Source organism: Pelobates fuscus, chromosome 5, assembly GCF_036172605.1.
Source record: "Pelobates fuscus isolate aPelFus1 chromosome 5, aPelFus1.pri, whole genome shotgun sequence".
NCBI classification, from domain to species: domain Eukaryota; kingdom Metazoa; phylum Chordata; class Amphibia; order Anura; family Pelobatidae; genus Pelobates; species Pelobates fuscus.
Genome location: NC_086321.1, coordinates 147,462,885 through 147,485,391, shown reverse-complemented (window position 1 = coordinate 147,485,391; position 22,507 = coordinate 147,462,885). Strand labels below are relative to the sequence as shown.

The window sequence follows — 22,507 nt, the reverse complement described above, 5'->3', positions numbered from 1 at the left end:
GAGCCAGGGTTGTACCCTCTCGCCGCTGCTGTTTGTGATGTCCCTGGAGCCCCTATTGCAGGCAATCCGTAGTCACCCGTCAATCCACGGAGTACAAATTAGAGATCAGAACTTTGTAGTTTCGGGATACGCGGACGACATCCTCCTCACATTAACGAATCCCAGAGAATCTATGCGGGCCTTGGTCCCACTCCTGTCCACTTACGGGGAGATATCTGGCTACAAGGTGAGCATGGAGAAGTCCAGTGCTCTCCCTTTAGACCTCTCGGCGGTGGACACAGCACACATCAGCGGTATATATAAAATACGAATGGCACACAACCATGTCAAATATCTGGGGATTAACTTTACTGCTAACCCAGGGAGATTACATAAGGCCCCTTATACGGACACTGACAGGAGACATGGAGAGGTGGACCAACAAACCGATATCCTGGATAGGCAGAATTTACTCAGGGAAAATGAACATACTCCCCCGCATACTATTCCTATTTCAGGCATTACCCCTACCAATTTCTTTAAAAAAAACTGGCACCCCTAAAAAGAGAAATAAACAGATTTGTATGGCAGAATAAGAGGCATCAAGTGGCACGCAATATACTATACCATCCCAAAGCGGCCGGTGGTCTGGGACTACCAAACCTCCAATACTACTATTTGGCAGCCCAACTCACACAGGTAGCCCTATGGCACACACCACACCACACCCCCCCGCCCCGATCAGATGAGATGCATGGACTTAGAGTCCACGATGATGGGAGTTGATCTCCCACAACTGTATATTTGGCTTCCAAAAGAACATAGGGCACCACCTGCCCATCTATCACCAACTCCATCCGGGTCTAGGACTACTCCGCTCGGGAACACGAGCTGATGTCCTTCCCATCCCCCATGATGCCCCTACTTTGAAATAGAGCCTTCCCCTCGGTGCATGAGTGCACGAGACTACAAAGGCATTGAATGCATACACCAAATATACGACAAAGTGATCCCATTTAACAAACTCAAAAACCGATCCAAATTAACGACCACAGATTTCTTCAGATACGTCCAGATGCGAGACTTTGTGAGCTTACCTCACATAAAGAAAGCGGCCCGTACACAGCCTACCTTTTATGAGAGGGTATGTAATGCTGAGACATTTCTGAAAGGTCTGATTAGCACCATTTATTTTCACCTTTGCTCCACCACAACAGACTGGGGTGAGTTAACATATACTAGTAGATGGGAAGTGGAACTAGGAGAAGTTTTAGAGGGCATTGACTGGCAGGACATATGGGAGGCCAATAGCAAAACATTGATTTGCGTGAAAATGCAGGAACAGACTTTTAAAACAATGTATGGTACACGACACTGGTGAAACTGTATCACATGCCTAAAACTCCAACAGACCAATGTTGGAGACTGTGTGGTGACAGAGGAACGTACCACCACATGTGGTGGAGTTGCCCCTTAATGACCACTTTCTGGAAAGAGGTGGAGAGGCTGGTATTCCAAATCCTACAAAAACACATTAGTCTTGACTCATGGGTGTCCCTAATATCTAGACCAATAGACGGCTGGAAAGGACCAGAAATGGCCCTATTACACAACATCACATTAGCGGCCAATAGGGGCTTAGCGCAGTCTTGGCTGCATCCCACTACCCCATCAATGGCCACGGTGCTCAATAAACTCAAGGATAACTATATAATGGAAAAACTAATGGCACATGTAAGAGGGACACTAAAGCCGTTTACAAGGGTTTGGAAGCCATGGGAGGCTTACTTAGGGGACTCAGAACTCCATCTGCACTCCGTCTTTGAGCACCCGGGGGATTCCGCTCTCCTACCCCGCTGGCCTGCCTGCTGCCTCTGTCGATTGTGACCCGGAACTCTCCTCATCTTGTAACTTTCTCTGAATCTTAATCAGTAACATTGAAAGATGTTGAGCAGGCTTTTATACAGCAGACATTTAGGAACTTAGCCACATGAGTAATGCTGTACAGATCTGGTTGCACTCACAGTAGGCCCATGCAGGCTGGGTAACAGGAGATCGGTCACATCTCCCACCAACGCCTAATGCCAAGTTTTGCTCACTGGCCAGAACGCTCAGCAGGCGGATCAGGAGCTAAAATTCGTCGGTAAAGGTACTCAAGAGGTTCTGCACTCTGACTAGCGTCAGCTGGTGCCAAAATGCGGTGTGGAAATGCAGTTTAATTGCAGATGACGATTAAATGCTGAGGAGCTGATGCATGTCAGTCAGGCTCATCCCCCCACCTACCTATTTTTGTGTTGAGTATTGATTGGAACAGAGGGTATAAGAGCATTGTGTTGAGTATTGATTGGAACAGAGGGTATAAGAGCAGGGAAGATGCAAGTGTAGAGTACTGATAGAGTCCTAACCTTAACATCTGAGGAAAGGGATTTAGGGATTATTATTTTTAATGACTTAACGCTAGGAAGACAATGTAATAGAGCAGCAGGAAATGCTAGCAGAATGCTTGGTTGTATAGGGAGAGGTATTAGCAGTAGAAAGAGGGAAGTGCTCATGCCATTGTACAGAACACTGGTGAGACCTCACTTGGAGTATTGTACGCAGTACTGGAGACCGTATCTCCAGAAGGATATTGATATCTCAGAGAGAGTTCAGAGAAGGGCTACTAAGCTGGTTCATGGATAGCAGGATAAAACTTACAAGGAAAGGTTAAAGGAACTTAACATGTATAGCTTGGAAGAAAGACGAGACAGGGGGGATATGATAGAAACATTTAAATACATGAAGGGAATCAACACAGTAAAGAATGAGACTATATTTAAAAGAAGAAAAACTACCACAACAAGAGAGCATATTCTTAAATTATTGGGGCAAAGGTTTAAAAATAATATCCAGAAGTATTACTTTACTGAGAAGGTAGTGGATGCATGGAATAGGCTTCCAGCTGAAGTGGTAGAGGTTAACACAGTAAAGGAGTTTAAGCATGTGTGGGATATGCATAAGGCTATCCTAACTATAAGATAAGGCCAGGGACTAATGGAAGTATTTTTAAAAAATTGGGCAGACTAGATGGGCCGAATGGTTCTTATCTGCGTCACATTTTATGTTTCTATGAGTTTTTATCTTTATTGTTCCTATGTAGTGGGAAATGGGGAGGAGCTGACCATTCTTCTGCCACCACAATATATTACCACTAAATAAAAATGAAAAAAATTAAACATATTTTTGCAGTTCTGATTTAAATCTGGCTAGTTCTGGTAGTGCTGTCACCATCTCTTAGTACAGCTTTAAAATAAGATAAACATGTGTGCACAATGACTGTTACACTTTAAAGAGGACTGAATCTAAACATTATACAAGCAGAATTGAAAGCAAATGTATACATGTTAACTTAAAGGGACATTGTAGGCACCAAAACAATGTTCTCTTAATGTAGCAGTTTTGGTGTATAGATCATGCCCCTGCAGTCTCACTGCCATTTGCCATGTCAATTACACGGCCTTCCTAAACACCTAGTTTAGGTTCCTTTACTGCACAGTCTGTTTAATCTAGAATTTATTATCTCCTGCTCTGATAATAGCCTTCTATATCCTGCAGGAGCATCCTGTGTGTGCACACAGTGCAGAAGAAAATAAAAACCATTTTACTTTCATGTAAAAACAATAAAAAAGGCTGCGCCACACTCAGTGATAAAAAGTCCAAATATTTTATCCTTACAAATGGTCTTTGATGGTAAGGTACTGTTGTGGTGGATCCACTTTATATGAAAGATAAAAAGAGAGAGAAGGACAACCAATAGTGCAGTATGTAAAATTCAAGTGTGGACGTAAAGGAGTAATAGTATAGAACTCACATTTGCCAGAGCTAATAACCAGCTCTGGGGTGAAGCGCATACAGCGGTTTAATCCCTGCTTATGGGATATAAATGGGTTCTTCTCCGTCACTGATGTCCAATTCTCGGGATAAAAAGAGACAACCAATAGTGCTCACTGTATAGTAATATTAATAAAAGAATAAAAGGATGTACTTACAAGACAAGAGCAGACCAACTGCTCTGTGCTGACAGCGTGGGTGGATTTATCCCCACCTAAGGATTTCTTTTAGTACAGGAAACTTCCAGGGATGTTTTCCAAAGGTTTTATAAAAAAACAATAAATGGTGAATAAGATAATACTAAAAAGCCAGGGTAAAAAAGGCTATGTGTCTATAAAAAAAGATAATAGGCACAATAAGATGACCAAAAATGCTTTAATATATATATAAGAACACAATATAAAAAAAAATTCTATCCCTTGGAGTGGAGGCGACATAAAAAAGATGCTTGGTAAAACAGAGATGGAATGGGTGTATAAACTTTAGACTCTAATACCCCATGGTTTGAATGCAGATTTTGATTTACACAACTTTTTATGAAAATTGATGCCTGTCTCTTTAAAAATATGTTTTTATTGCTATTTATAATATATACATTTTATATAGGTATTTTATTAATATTGTTTTATTTATATTTTATTCTATTTTTTATATACTATTTTGTTTCCTCCTATTCTTTTATCCTCCTTCAATTAAGGATTTTTACTAGCTGTATACTATTTATTCAACTTTTCTATTCCCTTTTTCTTTATTCCATTTATACTTGGTATTAGATTGGCCCAGCCAAATCTGCTGTATCATATCCTTATTCTATAGCTGCTATTTCGTTGGTTAACTACATTTCCCATGATTCATTTCGACCTACACTTCCGATTTGCGGAAGTGCCGATAACCATGTGACCAACTTCAAGTTTACTTATATCCTATTTCCCCTGCTCGTTTTTTAATTGCAAATATTTTTTTTTCAATCTTTCTTTTATTAGAGGCATATAAGATGGGGTACATAAGAGAAATTGGGGGAAATGTTCAAATGAATTACAGTATAGAGTCGGTACAGCAAAATTAAATTACATTTCCTGAATTGCGATGCCTCATTTTTTAAATTTTTGTCGTTAAAACTTTAGTTAGAAAATACAAGCTATGGATCATAAGATCCGGTTGGTAACATGCTAAAATATTATAGGTCAGACAGTTGGTTATACATGTGTAGACAAGAAGCTCACAGTTTAAAGAAACAGTGGTTAGACAGTAAGTTAAATGTTATGAGTATTGATCAATGAATTATAACATAAACAACGTGAACTTATATTGCGTGTAGGGTCCTATTCAGTGTAGTGTACTGCTAATTTACAAGTTGTTGCACGAAAAGAAACAGCTTTAGGACAAATAAAGTCCTGGAAACTCCTGTATGCGCCATAGGAAAGACAGTGTTAGATATCTTATCAAGATAATAGTAAGAGAGGCAGAAACGAAAAATCTAGATTATACCAATAACGATAACAGGGAGCGGCTAGGTAAGTTCGGCAATTGCGGTTCCTCTGGTTTTAGGGGTCTTGCAGCATGGATAACAGAGCTGCGGAGGGTTGTTCTGCCACTTTCAGCCGATGCCCTTGCTGTGTGCTAGCCCAGGGCGTGGATGCGAGTTGAGGCTTAGGGAGTCCATGTAGCCCTGTGAGCTCTGGTGGTTGTTGGTGTGTCGGGGACATGGGGTGATGCGGTGGCCCCAGAGGTGCTTTTCCATGCGTGGCTCTGCTTCTTTCTTTCTCCGGCGTGAGCGCAGTGATGTGTGGTCTGGCTGGAGCCCATGGCTTAGTTCACGGGCTGTGGCTGGTCCCTCAGGCCTTCTTTGTGCCGGTGGGTGACGCTGTGATGCGTGTCCCTTCTGCCCGAGTGACCTGGGTGCACGGGGTAAGTCTCTGCCGGAACGCTGTGTGGTGCAGCATCGACGTGTTGGGCAGACATGTTTGCGTTGGTTCCCTGCTTGGGTGGTCTTTGGTGCTGGGCGATGCCTCAGCCGTCGGGCTGTTTGAGGCGGGTCGCTGTTTTGCGGTCGCTTCGAGGGAGCAGGAGGCCTGGTTGGTAGGGTTTGATTCAGCTTACGCTCCAGCTTCCTCCAGAATGCTTCGAAATGGAGGTTAAGTCGATGAAGGATATCATGTTTGTCGAGTGAGTCGTCGGCACATGTCGGATCCGCCATTTTAGGTGGGTCTCCGTTTGTGGGCGACTTTCCAAGCTTCAGCTTATCTGGGATAGGCACCCCAGTGTGGACCGTGATCACCCCCGCCGGTCCATGATTTGTGCGGTTGGCAGCTCCAGGGCGCCTCCGGATCAGGGGAGCGGCCGCCTCCCCCGCCCGGCGTACACTAGGCCGCGATGCCGTTCGTGGCTCCATTTGGCTCCAGTCAGGTAGCCGAGTGGCCCACTGTGTGCCCTTCATCATGGGCGACCAGTGGGTGTTCGATACTGCCGGTTGTGTCGCTTGTTTGAGTCGTTTTCGGCTCGTTTTGTGGAGATTGTGCTGGAGCTCATGGAAAACACGACTCTCCGCCATGATGGTTAGGCCCCGCCCCCTTTAATTGCAAATATTTTAATGGTTATGTATAGGTTTTATCTTCTTAAATATACATGTATGCCATCGTTTTTATGCGACCGCCATTTGCGGCCAATATTACTACAATTCCCATGCGGCATTGCGGTTTACTTCCGAAACGCGGAAGTGCCGAAAGGTCACGCGACTATTTTAAAACGTTTTAAAAACATACTTTCTCACCCTCGTTTTTTATTTTAATGTATCAGAATCATGTCATAGTATTATTATCTGTGTATCTATTGAGTTATTTATGCAATTCTATGTTTTAATTTTGTTCTGATTTCTGATTGGTTGTTCCATTTTTTGGCGCCAAATTTCAATTAGTTCTGTTCTTATATAACACCTACTAGCCAGGTATTACTGTTATTCCATTTGAAAAAGTCTTTTTGACGAAACGCGTTATGGATATTTAATATTGTGTTCTTATATATATATTAAAGTATTTTTGGTCATCTTATTGTGCCAATTATCTTTTTTATAGACACATAACCTTTTTTACCCTGGCTTTTTAGTATTATCTAATTCACCTTTTATTGTTTTTTTATAAAACCTTTGGAAAACATCCCTGGAAGTTTCCTGTACTAAAAGAAATCATGCTGTCAGCACAGAGCAGTTGGTCTGCTCTTGTCTTGTAAGTACATCCTTTTATTCTTTTATTAATATTACTATACAGTGAGCACTATTGGTTGTCTCTTTTTTTCCCGAGAATTGGACATCAGTGACGGAGAAGAACCCATTTATATCCCATAAGCAGGGATTAAACCGCTGTATGCGCTTCACCCCAGAGCTGGTTATTAGCTCTGGCAAATGTGAGTTCTATACTATTACTCCTTTACGTCCACACTTGAATTTTACATACTGCACTATTGGTTGTCCTTCTCTCTCTTTTTATCTTTCATATAAAGTGGATCCACCACAACAGTACCTTACCATCAAAGACCATTTGTAAGGATAAAATATTTGGACTTTTTATCACTGAGTGTGGCGCAGCCTTTTTTATTGTTTTTACTTGTCTTATTTTAAAGGGTCTAAGGTATTCCCTTTAAAGGTTACTGCCTATAAGTTGATTGAGCGCTGTCTCATTCTTTTATCTTTGTTACCATTTTACTTTCATGCATGATTTGTCAGTCACAGTCAGGGGAGAAGTGGTTATGGCAGCATAAACAGAAACAAAATGTATTCAACTACTAAATAGCAGAGAATTGAGAAGTGAGACTGCAGGGGCATGAGCTATACACTATATATGTTTTGATGCCTAAAGTATCTCTTTAGATTTTTAAAACTGCTGGCTACACCCCCCATCTGTAAATCAAATACTTTGCATTAGACTTGTGCACAAATATTAGTTGAACTTTTATAAATAATTACAATGATTGCATGCATGCCCCAGCAAAGAACCCAACGCACGTATTGACAGGTTCCGAACATCAGCCACTTGTTTTTAGTCAAGTGATACATAGCTTATAATATTCCTTCCCAGCAGCATTTGATGTGCTATACACATATATCCAGTTGCGATGAAAAGTAATAAAATATCTACCAGTATGAAATGGACATATAACCCACTAGCAGACAAGGAAAAAATGCAGTATTCAAAGAACTAATCAAAATTATTTACGTACGTTTTTCCGGGAGATTCTTTCAGCCAGAACAGGTCATCACTTGTAATGCCATGTTCCACTGCGCCAGGAATCTGCCAACATAATATATTGCATAAAACACTAGCAGAGTTATTTTTCTTAGGTTTTGCTCTACATGCAGTATCAATGTCAATATGTTACCACACATACAAACTTTGTAAACCTGTTATAGAGACAGATGCCTATGTAGCAGCATTCTATCTAATCATAAGCACCACATTCAAACATCAAATGAATCTAAATTGCATAACATTACAATACATTTAAGGTTCTATTGTGTTAATACCATCCAACAGTACCCCAATATCGGTGGGTCCTACACCAATTATAACATGGGAGTTAAACAGACTAACTGCAATACTTACTGCTCAAACTGCATGCAGAAACTCTCCTAAAATGCACAGTTTATTGTGGTCAGCTCGAAATCCCTTTTTTGTGTGTATATTTGGAATCCAGACCAGATTTATTTTGGGTTGACCACCCCACTCGAAAAGCATACATTTGAGAAGTTTCTGAAAGCAGTTTATGCAGTGAGTATTGCAATTAGCATGTTTATCTCCTATGTTAAAATTAGTGTAGGACCCATCGATATAGGGGTACTGTGACGTAGTAGTGGGTTTAACATGATACGGCCATATGGTGTAACTGAATCCCCATATTTATTGGCTAATATAGGGGATTTTAAGTAGCCTTGCAAAATGTAAAACTGTATTTTTTTTGTGTGTTCGTTTTTTGTATTTATTTAGTTTTTTATGGCAGCACCACTATTGAGAAAGGAAACGTGCCCCCAATACATTTAGGGTCTAAGAATTAGCAATATTTTCCAACCTTCAATTCACTTTAGTAAATAACAGCAGCCATCACATTTTTGTTTTTTGACAAAGTATGAATTTCTTGCCATTCTTCCTTTTTTTAAATTCTTTATTTTTGCAATGACAGCAGTCAATAAAAAAGTACATTGAGAGTAGAAGGTACAAAATGGTTAAATGAAGCCCTAAAGAAAATGTAGTATTTAGAACATTCAGTGAATCACCAACAAACTGAAATATACACACAAAATATTCAATATTGTTCCCTTGAAAACAGATTACCACTTCCAGTAATCTACAGCAGCCTGAAGACATTTTCCTTGATTCTGTACTAGCCTGAGCATCATTTGGATAAATATCTTCAACATACTCAGTGCCAATGGTAAACCTTTACTGACCTCATATATGTCTATCCATGGTTAAATGTGTGGAATATTTGTTTCATCACTTTTTTTTTTTTTTTTAATTCTTTATTTTTATTGTGCACGAGATAACATACAAGCTGACGATGCCACAACAGCATAATACAAGCCTATTAAAACAAGGTATTTCACATAAATGGCTTTTAGTATTGGCACATTTTGTTTTTATATGAGAATAAACAAGATTGGTATGTACGTCTAGTTGTAAGTCACCAGGGTGGCAAACAGCAACATTAGCATGCATAACATGGTGGGTCTCATGTGAGTAACTATGTTGTAACTTAATGTGGTGTGTGTTCTGACAGCATGGCTAGCCTGGGTAACTCTATACCGGGAAGTAGAGCAGTAATACAAGCTGAAAACTCGTGAAAACCTTTAAGCCTGGAGGGTCTAATAGCAGGTAAGTATCATTGCTAAGGGATGGTAGCATGCGTGGAAGCTGGACACCGGCATGTAGGTTTATACTGAGTAAGTGCTAGCCCTACTAGGCATGTCAAGCAGTGATACGTATGTGGCAACAGGCTTATCTGGCAGATAAAACAGATTAGCTAAATCATTTGTGTCGCTGGGTATTTATCAGTTAATAGTATTGCTAACACAGTTTAATTCCTGCCTTTTGACCCGTGATAGTCTCTCAGGGTATAGTGATGCTGTCGGCGTAGGGAGGTTGGTTTGCTCCAGTGACTCTCTGCGTGGGTTGTAAGTCCCAGGGTAGGTCGCTTGGCTTAGAGTCTCTGGATGTGCCAGGTGGGTCAGCCGATGCCCCTTCTGGAGGCTAGGTTGCCAGGTGCTGCAGGTGAGTACCCCTTTCCTGTGTCTTGTAGCAGCTGCCTGTCCGGCCTCTGCGGTGATTCGGACCCGTCCTGCTCCTGTTGTGGCCCCTTTCCTGCTCGGCAGTCAGTACGAGGCGGTAGTTGGCTCCAGCGGTTCTCACCGGCATTTCTCTTTATTGGCCTCCTCTGCCGGGTGTTCGTGCGGCGCCTGGAGGGTGCTAATGGTAGTTTTCGCCACCCCAATCGGCGTGGCCTTTTTTGCCCCCTCAGTAGCTTCAGTGGGGGGTGAGGAAGCTTGTGAGTGCTCTTTTGTGTGGGATCCATGCCTGTGGGCTTATGGAGTTGGTCTGCTCGGAGCCTCAGCCGCTCCCAGAAGGCTTCACATATTTTGTCGAATGTTGCCAAAAAGGTCAGAGCAGGGCTCGCATGCTTCTCGGTGCTGTGTTCCAGCGCCATTTTGGTCTGCGGATTTTGGTGAGGTGCACTCAGGACAGTCCCAGACGCAGGTAAGTGGTTGCCGGGATAACCCACCGGCGGGGGGGGGGTAAGCAGGGCAGTCCGCTTTGGGTCCGGCTGGAGCGCAGGCTGAGGGATCGGCCGTCTCTCCCAGACCCGCGCAGCCAGGTCGCTGTTAGGCCGCGTTAATGTCTCCATGAGTCGTCCTGCGGAATTTACCTCGCGGACCGTCAGATGGGTGAGCTGGGAGTCTGTTGGCTTTAGGTAGTCCAAGTTTAGGCATCAGTGGTTTTAAAGCCTTCAAAATGGTCTGTTTCGTTAGGTTTACTCCCGGAGCTCTGATATTGTGCGACCGGTCGCCATGTTAGGCAAGCCCCGCCCCCGTTTCATCACTTTTTATGTGGGATTTATTTTTGTGAACACTACTGGTGTTCAGCCACACTTGTACTTGATAAAGTTGCAGTATTGGGTCTCACAAATCATTGCATATAATTATCTGCCAATGTTGACACCATCTCTAGTGGCTGTCTACCAGACAGCCACTAGAGGGACTTCCGGGTCGTAATGCAACTTTTGGTTGTCTGATCCTGGACGTCCTCATGCTATACATGAAGGCATCCAGTGTTGATGTCAGTTATGTCACTTAAAACCCCATAGGAAAAAATGATACAACGCTTTCCAATGTGGTAAGTCCTAATGCTTGCACAGCTCTCGGCTAACGTTGGCAGAGGAGGAGCGGAGGCAGAGCCTGAACCAGTGCTGAGGGATATCGGCGCTGGAAACAGGTAAGTGACAGAAGGAGTGTTTTACCCCTTCTGCACCATGGGGCGCGAGGGAAGGGGGCAACTTTGTTTTACTGGCACTAAAGTTTCCCTTTAAGCCTTGTCCAGTTTCTTTACACTTTATGATCAATTAAGTGGAACATATATAAATAAAATCAGATAAAGTATTGCAAAACAACATTGTTTGTTGGATCAGTTATAAACTTCTGTGTCTTGCTCCTGCTGTGCCCTTTTGCACATTCATTTACACTGTATCACAGCAAATAACACAGTGTCACCATTTTTAAACAGCTGATGTGTGTCTACTTTCGAAGGGATAAAAAAAATCTTAACTGTAATCCAGACACCATGAAAACCTTCAGCAAACTATTTAATATGATATATGTCACTTACATGTGTAGGGTACTTTGGTCTTCCTCCTGTAGCTATTACTATGTTTTCAGCTGTCACTGTTGCCTGTCACAAAAATAGAAATAGAAATAAAAATATTCAGGTAATTTTATCTTACATCTCTTACGTATATACACACACATACACACATTCCAGGGTTGGTGTTTTTCACATTATGCCAGAATATCATTCAAGTTAAGAAGCCAAGAATACAAACATGTGGTTTATATTCTATATCTATAATACAATAGATAAAAATAAAAAATAAGACAATAATTATCCTAATGTGGTTCTAAGAGATGAAGAACGTGTTCACAAGTATTACACGGGGCAGGATCTTGCACATCCCATGTTACGTTTTATAGAAATACTGTGGCCCACAGGATGACTTGCAAGTACTTTTGTTGTTTATCTTTTATCTTATCCCTGTGGGCTACAATGTGTGGGTCAGACATCCAGATTATTAAAAAGGTATATGGAGCATAGGGCCTCTATCAGTAATAATAGGTCTATGACATCTGTGACCACACCTTTTAAGAAAGTTCACCAGGGCAATCCTACTGCCATTGGTGTGATGAGTTTGGAGTTGATTCCTCCTAAATCATATGTAGAATTGAGAAATAAAAGATATTCAGAAAAACAGAGACCCGTTGGATTGAACAGCTAAGGAAGAATTCTCCCCACCTTGCCTCTCTCTTTCTCAACCACACGTAGATAATTCCTTTCCTACCCTTCAGACTATCTCCCCGGCTACTAAACAAGAGGTGGCTGCTCTTCTACTTTCCGCTCGCCACACCACTTGCCTGCTTCATCCTGTCCCATCTCACCTTATCAGATCTCTCTCCCCTTGTCTTGTGCCATCCTTGCAAGCGCGCTGTCTTGGCGTTATACTTGATTCTGGCCTCACCTTTGAGCCTCACATCCAGAATGTTACCAAATCTTGTAATTTCAATCTTAAAAACATAGCCCGCATCCACCCCTTTCTTATGCAAGATGCTATTAAGGAGCTTGTCCATGCTCTAGTAATTTCTCGCATTGATTATTGTAACCCTCTCCTAATTGGTCTTCCCAAAAGCCATATTGCCCCGCTACAGTCTGTAATGAATGCTGCCGCCAGATTGATTTCCCTCTAAAGTCGGTCCTCTCACACCTCACCCGTCTGGCAGTCCTTACATTGGCTTCCTGTATCCTATAGGAGTCAATTCAAAGTACTAATCCACACGTATAAAGCATTGAACAATTCTAGCCCCTCTTATATCTCTTCACAGATCCATAGGTATGCCCATGTCTCTCCACTCTGCCCATGTGCGCTGCTAGCACCCATACGGCCAACTCACGCTTGCAGGACTTCTCACGGGCGGCTCCCTTCCTAAGGAATAGCCTGCCTACCACCATCAGACTCTCCCCTAGTCTTCGATCGTTTAAGAAGTGCCTTAAAACCCATCTCTTTAGGAAAGCTTATGGCCTCCCAGAGTAACCTCTCCCTCACATATCTGTCTCTTGCTCTCTCGTAAAGGGCAGCACTCTACTCTCTCCTCCAGCTCTGCTTCACTCCCACCTTATTTGATTGCTATTTCCTGTCCTATTGTGTTTTATACCCCACCTCCTCTAGACTGTAAGCTCGTTTGAGCAGGGTCCTCTTCCACCTATCGTTCCTGTAAGTTTTTTGCAATTGTCCTATTTATAGATAAATCACCCCTCTTATAATATTGTAAAGCGCTACGGAATCGGTTGGCGCTAAATAAATGGCAATAATAATAATAATAATAATAGTCTGGACTTAATGGTATTATACACCATCAGAATACATAATCTTCAAGGAATAATAGAGTCTGTATTCTTTTTTTGCTATTTTAATACTTATAAGGTGTATATGTAATATTTTTGTATATATACATTTATTTATTTATTATTTTTACTTTTATTTTTCATCGTGAATTTTTGCTCACCTTTTTGTCCACAGCGTAACGGTCTCACCATGACTGGCCCCACCTCGCACAGCCTCCATTGCAGAGATGATCTCAGCCAATCCAATGCATTCCCATCGGAAAGCATTGGAAGGGTATTGCACATGTGCGGTAAAACACATCTCCTCATAGAGATACATTAAATTAATACATCTCTATGGGGAACGTTTAGCGCCTCCGTGCAGAGCACACTGTGCAGCACTGACACAGGAAGCACCTTTGTGGCCTTTTGAGTGATTGTCACTAGAGGTGTTAATAGGCACTAACGTAAACACTGCCTTTTTCTCTGAAAGGGACTGGCAATAGACACATAAGCCCCGGCATTTACACACATCCCTGCATTTAAATACTTCATACAAATATTTTCCCCTGCATTTACGCTTTTTTATATTTTTATTTTTCTAATTACTGGGTGTGACGGAAAAAGCAGATGGTGGAGGGGGCAAACAAATATTCACACCTCTGGGGTGTAACTGTACAAATTCAACTTTCTGGTGATGAATGCGATTGTGAAGCAGTGTGAGAGACATTCTCATATATTTTTGAAGCATATGAACTTTGATTTTACCACCACCTTTCTCTATTTATTCTGCACTGGAGATGATACTTCTAATATATGATCTGCCTGTTATAGGATAATGGGATAAACCCAATCTTTGATTGTGGACAAGGAAGGGGATGTGGTCAAGCTGGTCGATGCTTTAGACGTATCCACACTACTGCTATCATAGAATTCAAACTACTTGGTATGTGGACATCATTGCTGACTTCATTCCAACCAGAGACTTGGCTTCTTTAGCTTGGTTCGTTTTTAAAACTCTCCATGTTTTGTCATTCTGCCCAGCCCCCCCATCCCCAGTCCCAGTCGGCTTATTTGGATACCTTTTGTCTTTTTAGTTTTTAAGCATAAAGTGCTGGCTCTGTTGAAGCACACCGACTGATATGAAATCTTATTTCTTTTTGGACTGTCTATGCTAGGTTCTACTGATTATAGAGTACCCAGTAATGTGCGATAGCATTTTGTACTGCTTAACATATGTGCAGTTGTTTACCATGTCTTAATGCCGAATAAAAATAAAAAAATTAAAAACCCTCTAGTTTGTAATCTTTTTTCCCCTCACCATCACTTCTGTACTTCACAAAAGAAAAAACGATGGCAACTTCACACTTCATGTTGGATTGGCTAATTAAATTAACTGTGAGCTAGGTCAGTAACAATGGAATTCTTCTTACACAGATTTGTTTAATGTCTTTAATTATAGAAAAGGATATTAAGTAGAACCACACTGTTCTCATTACTGAATTAACACAGTTTCTCTTACAGAGATTTTATTGGTTTGAGAATAAAAGCCTGACAAGGCAAATCTATTGCCTTTACTTGTTCAGTTTTGCTAAAGACGCTACTCGTAATGAAGCTACAAAATCATTTCAGCATTTGACATTAATATACAGATGTTATACATACAGAGTGAAGGTAGGCCCAATGACTCCCCAGCCTGAACTATTCATTATAGTACATATAAAAAATATGCATCTGATTAGCACAAACTACAGAAAATGGGGAGTCCCTTTTTTTTCTCTCTTTGTAAGTGTATTATTTTGGGGAATAGAGAGCAAAACATTCAGAGAAGGAAGGTCTAGTGGCTCAAGGGACCCTAAACCACAACTGTGCCAAAGCCAGCAAGACAGCTTTCAAACTCACTGTGGAAAAAATACAAGGAGTGTACTTTACTAAATGCCACATTATAATGACCCAAAAACTAAATTAAAACATTTAGGCAAAAAAATAAAAATAAAAAACCTAATCATAGGACCTATCATTAAGTGTGGTAACACACACAAGTTCGTTTTTTCTTTTTACACTCCCGCTCTGTATTTAGGACTGTTACCACTTTTAAAAAAATGTCTTAATAATATTTAGAATTTGAAATCTGGATGAACATTGATTTTTATAATTTCCCGTAATGGAGTAATGCTGGATGGAGCCTCGAGGACTTAATAAGCCCAGCAACCAGAAACAATCTATATGTAAGGTATATTTTTATTGCTCTTTGCTTGAGATTATATTGCAGCGTGGAACAGAGATTTATTTTTGGACTTTAAACTACAACATTGCACAAAAGAACAGACAACAACTAAAATAGCTTGCCCTTCGCTGGGTCCCTGCTCAGTTCTCAAGCTAGTTCTAAGCTCATCGTGTATCAAATGGTTAAAGGGACACTCCACTGCCCAAATAAAATACAGTAGATATGCCCACAATGAAAACATGTATGGGGGTATATCTAAAAACATATCCCGTCTGCAGTTTTTGCAAGCCCTCCACAGCCCAGACATTCTGTGGCTGTGTGATCACATATCTAAATGCATCTCAATGAGAAGTCTTTACAAGGCAGGTGCTCTGAGCAATTGCCTGCCTCTTGAGCTTAGCTTGACTGAGCTAAACAACCAGAAGCATCAGGACTGGTTGTCTGCTTGACAGACCAGGGGCGTAACAAGGTTAAATTAAAATGAATTTTTGTAAAATGAAAGAAAAATAGTATAAACTCTTTATATACAAAGCATCCCTGCAAGCTGGATTGCTACACGGGTATGGAATGTCCATATAAGGTTCTCTCTGTAATGAGCTAAAACTAGCTTGAGAACTGATGGGGATATACAGAAGGGCAAGCATTTTTAGTTGTCCATTCTTAGTATTCTCAGTTCAGGTTTGTTCACAAATTGCCTAGGGTCTAAAAAGATAAAAGGGTAATGTACACATTGTGCCAACTCTCTCTAGAGGGTTATCAGTCACACCTAACTGATGAGGTCCCCCAAGGCTGAAACAAACACCTGGGGTTGCTGTATCTCTAATGAAGAGTGAGCAGGCCAGCATTTAGGATATGGACATTCCTTTAAGATGGGATCATTTCAATAAGCAAATGGTTTAGGATCTCTCAGTCATGTCAGCCAAGATGAGCCAACACTAGTTTGAGAATCGAGCTAGGAAAATGGGAAGGGCAAGCTATGTTTGCTATTGTCTTTTCTCAGTAGTCCCTTCGTTCTGTTTTGGTTTGCTTTTCTAAGTGCACTTACCTCTTTCCCGGTTTTTGTTTGTCCACGTACAGTGTGCACATCAAGAAAACTGGCCTTCATGTTAAAGTAGTTCACTTTCCTATTAAAAGGACAAATACACATATCAGTAAGCTAGTAACAATGGGAAATCCTGCAGTTTGTTATCGAAAATTCACATCACTACTACAGCACAAACATACCAGTCATTTAACATTATTTTCAGGAAGCGTTATTTGAAAGTTCATGGCCAAGTGGAATTTAATTTGCAATCAAAAAACACATTTTCTTTGTTTTCAGGTTAAAATTAAAATGGCACTCTAAGCACTATACCCTCCAGGTAAAAGTCAAACAGCGATCCAACTTCTTCTTCAGAAATCGTTAAAGTAGAAGTACGTCAGCATTATATGTATTAGTTTCGTCCCTATTTGGGGGCTGACACTCAAGATGGCCACTGTTCTTTAAAAATCCCCTATCCAGTGAAAGTTCCCTACCCTCGTCACTACAGGTAATGAGGCAGCACCAGAAGTGAGGCCAAACCAGGTGGGTGTCGGCTTACTCGTGTGGTGCGCCTGTGCCCCAATGAACATGCGTGGCGAGCATATTAGACCTTCCCCTTAGGAAAGTAATAAAAGAAATGGGGAATTAACAGACGCTTGAAGATGTCCAGCGTCAGTTAGGCGACCAAAAGTCACCAAGCCATAATGAAGTGACTCTAGAGGCTGTCTGAGTGACAGTCACTAGAGGCAGTCTTAGTCCTGCAATGTAATCATTGCAGTTTCTCAAGCAGGACAGGGGCAGTGCACTCAGAACACTTCAATGAGCTAAAGTGGTCTGGCTGCCTATATTGTCCCTTTAACACAAACAATTCAAATTCAAAAGCAGTGGATAAAAGACACCACTTAAAACACAGGGCAGAAAAGAAAAAAACAACAAAACAAAAATCTTAAATATTCCCACTTTACAATATACTAAAAACCAAATCAAACAGAATTGGCATTGTACACTAGTTTACCCACTGCATCAGCTATACAATGTAATAATAATAATAAACCTGAAATCTATTAATAAAAACACATTTATGGTGCACTTTCACAACACTACAACAAATGTATTTTTAATTTATATGATGCAGGTTTATTATTACAATTTAAAATATGTTACACGCAGTAACAGCAACGACCTCCAGGGTGCTCAGGAACCAGGTTTCCCCTCCACAATCCATATACAAACATTAAAGAAATCTTCCAGCATGTCCTTTTATTAAAGTGTCTTCGGTGTATAAATCAACAGCGTTTTGACCACAAATTGGTCAAGCTTGACAAAGACCATAGCTGTAGTCAAACCATTGCTGCTTTTTACACTGAAGACACTTCAATAAAAGGACACTTGCTGAGAAGAATGTGCTGGCAGATTTCTTTATCGTTTGTATTATACCAATTTATTGTTGATACAATTGGTAAAGAAGTGTGTAACACGTATTCTATTCGCTTTAATGCAAGCAAACACCACTCAAAGAGAACGGGGATGTGTGAACACTTGCGTTACCTTTTGCATAGCAAAGTCATAGTTTAGATCTCTGCACAGCTCTATAGAGCTAATTATGTTTCAATAAATTAAGTGGAGAATTTTTACCACTTCATAACCAGATTTTACGCAAACCTCTTGCTTATTATGATAGATTGATAACGGTGGTTGTGATACACTAACGTGTTTATTTACTAAATGCCGAATTGTAGAGTAATCAAAATTGAACTGGAAAACTTGGGCAAAACTAGTCAAGATGTGACTATTGCAGAGAACATTTTCAGTGGTTAATGAATTAGCTGCTAAAACTTACTTCCCCTCTAGCTGTACTCTATGGCCCCAATTCAATGACTTTACATGATTTTGGACAGCCCTTGCCATTACGGACCTGGAACAAAGAGAGAACATATACATTAACAAACTTGCCATATTTTATTGGACCACAAGGAAATAAAAATGGCCTGTAGGAGTGCTGTGGATAAATAATACTTAATATCAATATGGTTACTGCAGTGCAAGTGTTAAGTCTGGAGACGTTTTGGAAAATTTTTAAATCCATGTTATAATTGGAATGCACAAATGGAAATACGTGTATCAAAAGTGTCAATTATTTTCTATTGAACAGGTATGTTGCTAAAACTGAAAATTACATGAAACCCCCAAGCATGCTTGCTCAAAATATTTTTCATTGCTTCGTTATATGTTTTTTTCCAATAGAATGTGCTGTATGTTTTTTTTTGTTTTTTTTTATAAAATTAAATTTCACTTTAGAAAAAGTATCATTATTTTAGAGCAAGGAGGTTATGGATTTAATGCAGATCACCCATGTGGTGACCACGCTGTGATGCCGGGAGAGATATCTACTTTACAGGACATTACCAGTCATGATGTGCCTCGCTTGGCATTTGCCAGCCATAGTGAGGGGCATCTTTCAGGGCCCCTCCAAGCAACGCTGCTTGATGCATCAGCTTTTTGGGAATGCAGCCAACATTGACACACGTCCCTCCAATTCCCCATTTAGTTCCTAAAGGAAGAAAAAGAAAATATATATATTTGTTAAGTTTGCATGACAAATATACAGTGACAACCATTCAGATTAAGAGTTTGAGAAGCAGCCACTTCAGTTGTAAAGTTCATGCTTTAGATCTCTAATCCAAATAAGTGTTATATATACAGTGATCTGCAAATAAATATATGCATAGCATCAGCATATGCAGAGTCGTCTTAATACATTCTCACACTAGTTACAGAACTACAGGGAGTGCAGAATTATTAGGCAAATGAGTATTTTGACCACAACATCCTCTTTATGCATGTTGTCTTACTCCAAGCTGTATAGGCTCGAAAGCCTACTACCAATTAAGCATATTAGGTGATGTGCATCTCTGTAATGAGAAGGGGTGTGGTCTAATGACATCAACACCCTATATCAGGTGTGCATAATTATTAGGCAACTTCCTTTCCTTTCGTAAAATGGGTCAAAAGAAGGACTTGACAGGCTCAGAAAAGTCAAAAATAGTGAGATATCTTGCAGAGGGATGCAGCACTCTTAAAATTGCAAAGCTTCTGAAGCGTGATCATCGAACAATCAAGCGTTTCATTGAAAATAGTCAACAGGGTCGCAAGAAGCGTGTGGAGAAACCAAGGCGCAAAATAACTGCCCATGAACTGAGAAAAGTCAAGCGTGCAGCTGCCAAGATGCCACTTGCCACCAGTTTGGCCATATTTCAGAGCTGCAACATCACTGGAGTGCCCAAAAGCACAAGGTGTGCAATACTCAGAGACATGGCCAAGGTAAGAAAGGCTGAAAGACGACCACCACTGAACAAGACACACAAGCTGAAACGTCAAGACTGGGCCAAGAAATATCTCAAGACTGATTTTTCTAAGGTTTTATGGACTGATGAAATGAGTGAGTCTTGATGGGCCAGATGGATGGATTGGTAAAGGGCAGAGAGCTCCAGTCCGACTCAGACGCCAGCAAGGTGGAGGTGGAGTACTGGTTTGGGCTGGTATCATCAAAGATGAGCTTGTGGGGCCTTTTCGGGTTGAGGATGGAGTCAAGCTCAACTCCCAGTCCTGCTGCCAGTTTCTGGAAGACACCTTCTTCAAGCAGTGGTACAGGAAGAAGTCTGCATCCTTCAAGAAAAACATGATTTTCATGCAGGACAATGCTCCATCACACGCGTCCAAGTACTCCACAGCGTGGCTGGCAAGAAAGGGTATAAAAGAAGAAAATCTAATGACATGGCCTCCTTGTTCACCTGATCTGAACCCCATTGAGAACCTGTGGTCCATCATCAAATGTGAGATTTACAAGGAGGGAAAACAGTACACCTCTCTGAACAGTGTCTGGGAGGCTGTGGTTGCTGCTGCACGCAATGTTGATGGTGAACAGATCAAAACACTGACAGAATCCATGGATGGCAGGCTTTTGAGTGTCCTTGCAAAGAAAGGTGGCTATATTGGTCACTGATTTGTTTTTGTTATGCTTTTGAATGTCAGAAATGTATATTTGTGAATGTTGAGATGTTATATTGGTTTCACTGGTAAAAAGAAATAATTGAAATGGGTATATATTTGTTTTTTGTTAAGTTGCCTAATAATTATGCACAGTAATAGTCACCTGCACACACAGATATCCCCCTAAAATAGCTAAAACTAAAAACAAACTAAAAACTACTTCCAAAAATATTCAGCTTTGATATTAATGAGTTTTTTGGGTTCATTGAGAACATGGTTGTTGTTCAATAATAAAATTAATCCTCAAAAATACAACTTGCCTAATAATTCTGCACTCCCTGTATATCACCAAGGTTTGTTCAATATTAATTTGGCAAGTTTGTAAAATGATATAAAAACACCATGTCATATGCCTCCTGCATAACAATGACAGATGAACATGCATCAAGAGCACTGTGCTTCCTGCAACCTATTCCATTTAAAGTATAGCAAGGGAGCAGGAAAGATGTGCCCCATCCAGGAGAGTCCTCCTCCTGACCCATGCTTTGCAATACCAGGTGCTCCAAATAGAAAAGAGTTGCACAGCTTTACCAGGAAGGGGTTTAGTATACTAGTACAGGTACAGAAAACTGGTAGCACATTTTCTCTGTACTTAATTATTTTATTTCTGTGCAATTTAATACCCCTGCAAGCAATATCAGCCTCTGTGCCCACAAAAGAGTAATTTACCCCAGTTGAACATCAAAGACAATATCAACGTGAGAGGAGTTTGGCAGACATCACAGCATTGCATGTCAAGCACAATATTGCATTGATTCTTTCTCATTTATGCATTTTTATCAAGCTTGCAAGTGAACCCCTTGAATTCTATAGCCATTGCCGTCATCCAAGAGTAGTGGGTGTTTGAGCATACAGCTTACTTCTATGTGTTTTTAAATTACATAGCCATGTAACACTACGGCTGCACATCCCATGTATACCCTAATAAGTTGTAATGCAGTGTTTCTGGGCAACATAGCCCTGTCCACTTTCTGAAAAAAAGGCAGTGTTTACAATGTAGCTTAAGTCAACCCCTAGTGGCTGTCACCGTGACAACTGCAAAAGAGACTTGGACATGTAAAAATTGCAGGACAGACATTCAGCATCTCCACACTCTGCATGGAGACACTGAACATTGACTCAATACTGTATAAGGAAATGCCGATTGGCACAGTATGGAGGTTTGCACACTAGACTCACAATGCTTTTCTATGGTTAAGCTTTGGATTGTCTGGGATCATCAAGATTGATGAACTCATTCAAAGATGCAGGGCTGCCACATGGAGACCAGCGTAAAGGGTGAAGAAAAGTGAGTAAGACAGTATAGCGTCAAGAATACACGTTTGTTTTCCTAACACTATAGTGTTCCTTTAATTCGTTCGTCTCAGAGATTTAGCATTTCAGCTGAAAGCAGTCAGGTAAATTGTTAGCATAGGACTCACCTGAGAAAATCACTTGACATTGACAGGTAAACTTACATTTTAATGATACTAAAAATCAAAAGAGGCGGGGGGCGGGGCCTGACCGGGGAGCTGATCAGACACGCTTTCTGTGAGCTCCCAGGCCTGAATTTGATTTTCGGCAGAAACAGTGGGAATACAACCTACTTCAGAACCCCAACTTACCCCACCTTGCTATATGGAGGCAGGGGTACCGGGGGACACCTCGCACGTTCAAAAGCCCGCTGGGAAACCGGACCGAAGGCTTGGGGCCTACAACATGCAGAGCAGGGGAGAGACGGCCGCTCTCCCG

General features: G+C 41.0%; 1 protein-coding gene across 1 annotated transcript in view; it reads right to left on the bottom strand.

Annotated features, from left to right (window-relative positions):
* The window catches only part of TXNRD2 (thioredoxin reductase 2), a 114,926-nt gene that overhangs the window by 78,416 nt on the left and 14,003 nt on the right, over window positions 1–22,507 (bottom strand). The window contains exons 4-8 of the mRNA XM_063454426.1: window positions 19,133–19,277; window positions 18,567–18,641; window positions 16,751–16,829; window positions 11,715–11,777; window positions 8,062–8,132 (exon numbers count right to left, since the gene is read on the bottom strand). Coding sequence (XP_063310496.1) covers window positions 8,062–8,132; window positions 11,715–11,777; window positions 16,751–16,829; window positions 18,567–18,641; window positions 19,133–19,277 — 433 coding nt within the window. The remainder of the gene's footprint in view (window positions 1–8,061; window positions 8,133–11,714; window positions 11,778–16,750; window positions 16,830–18,566; window positions 18,642–19,132; window positions 19,278–22,507) is intronic.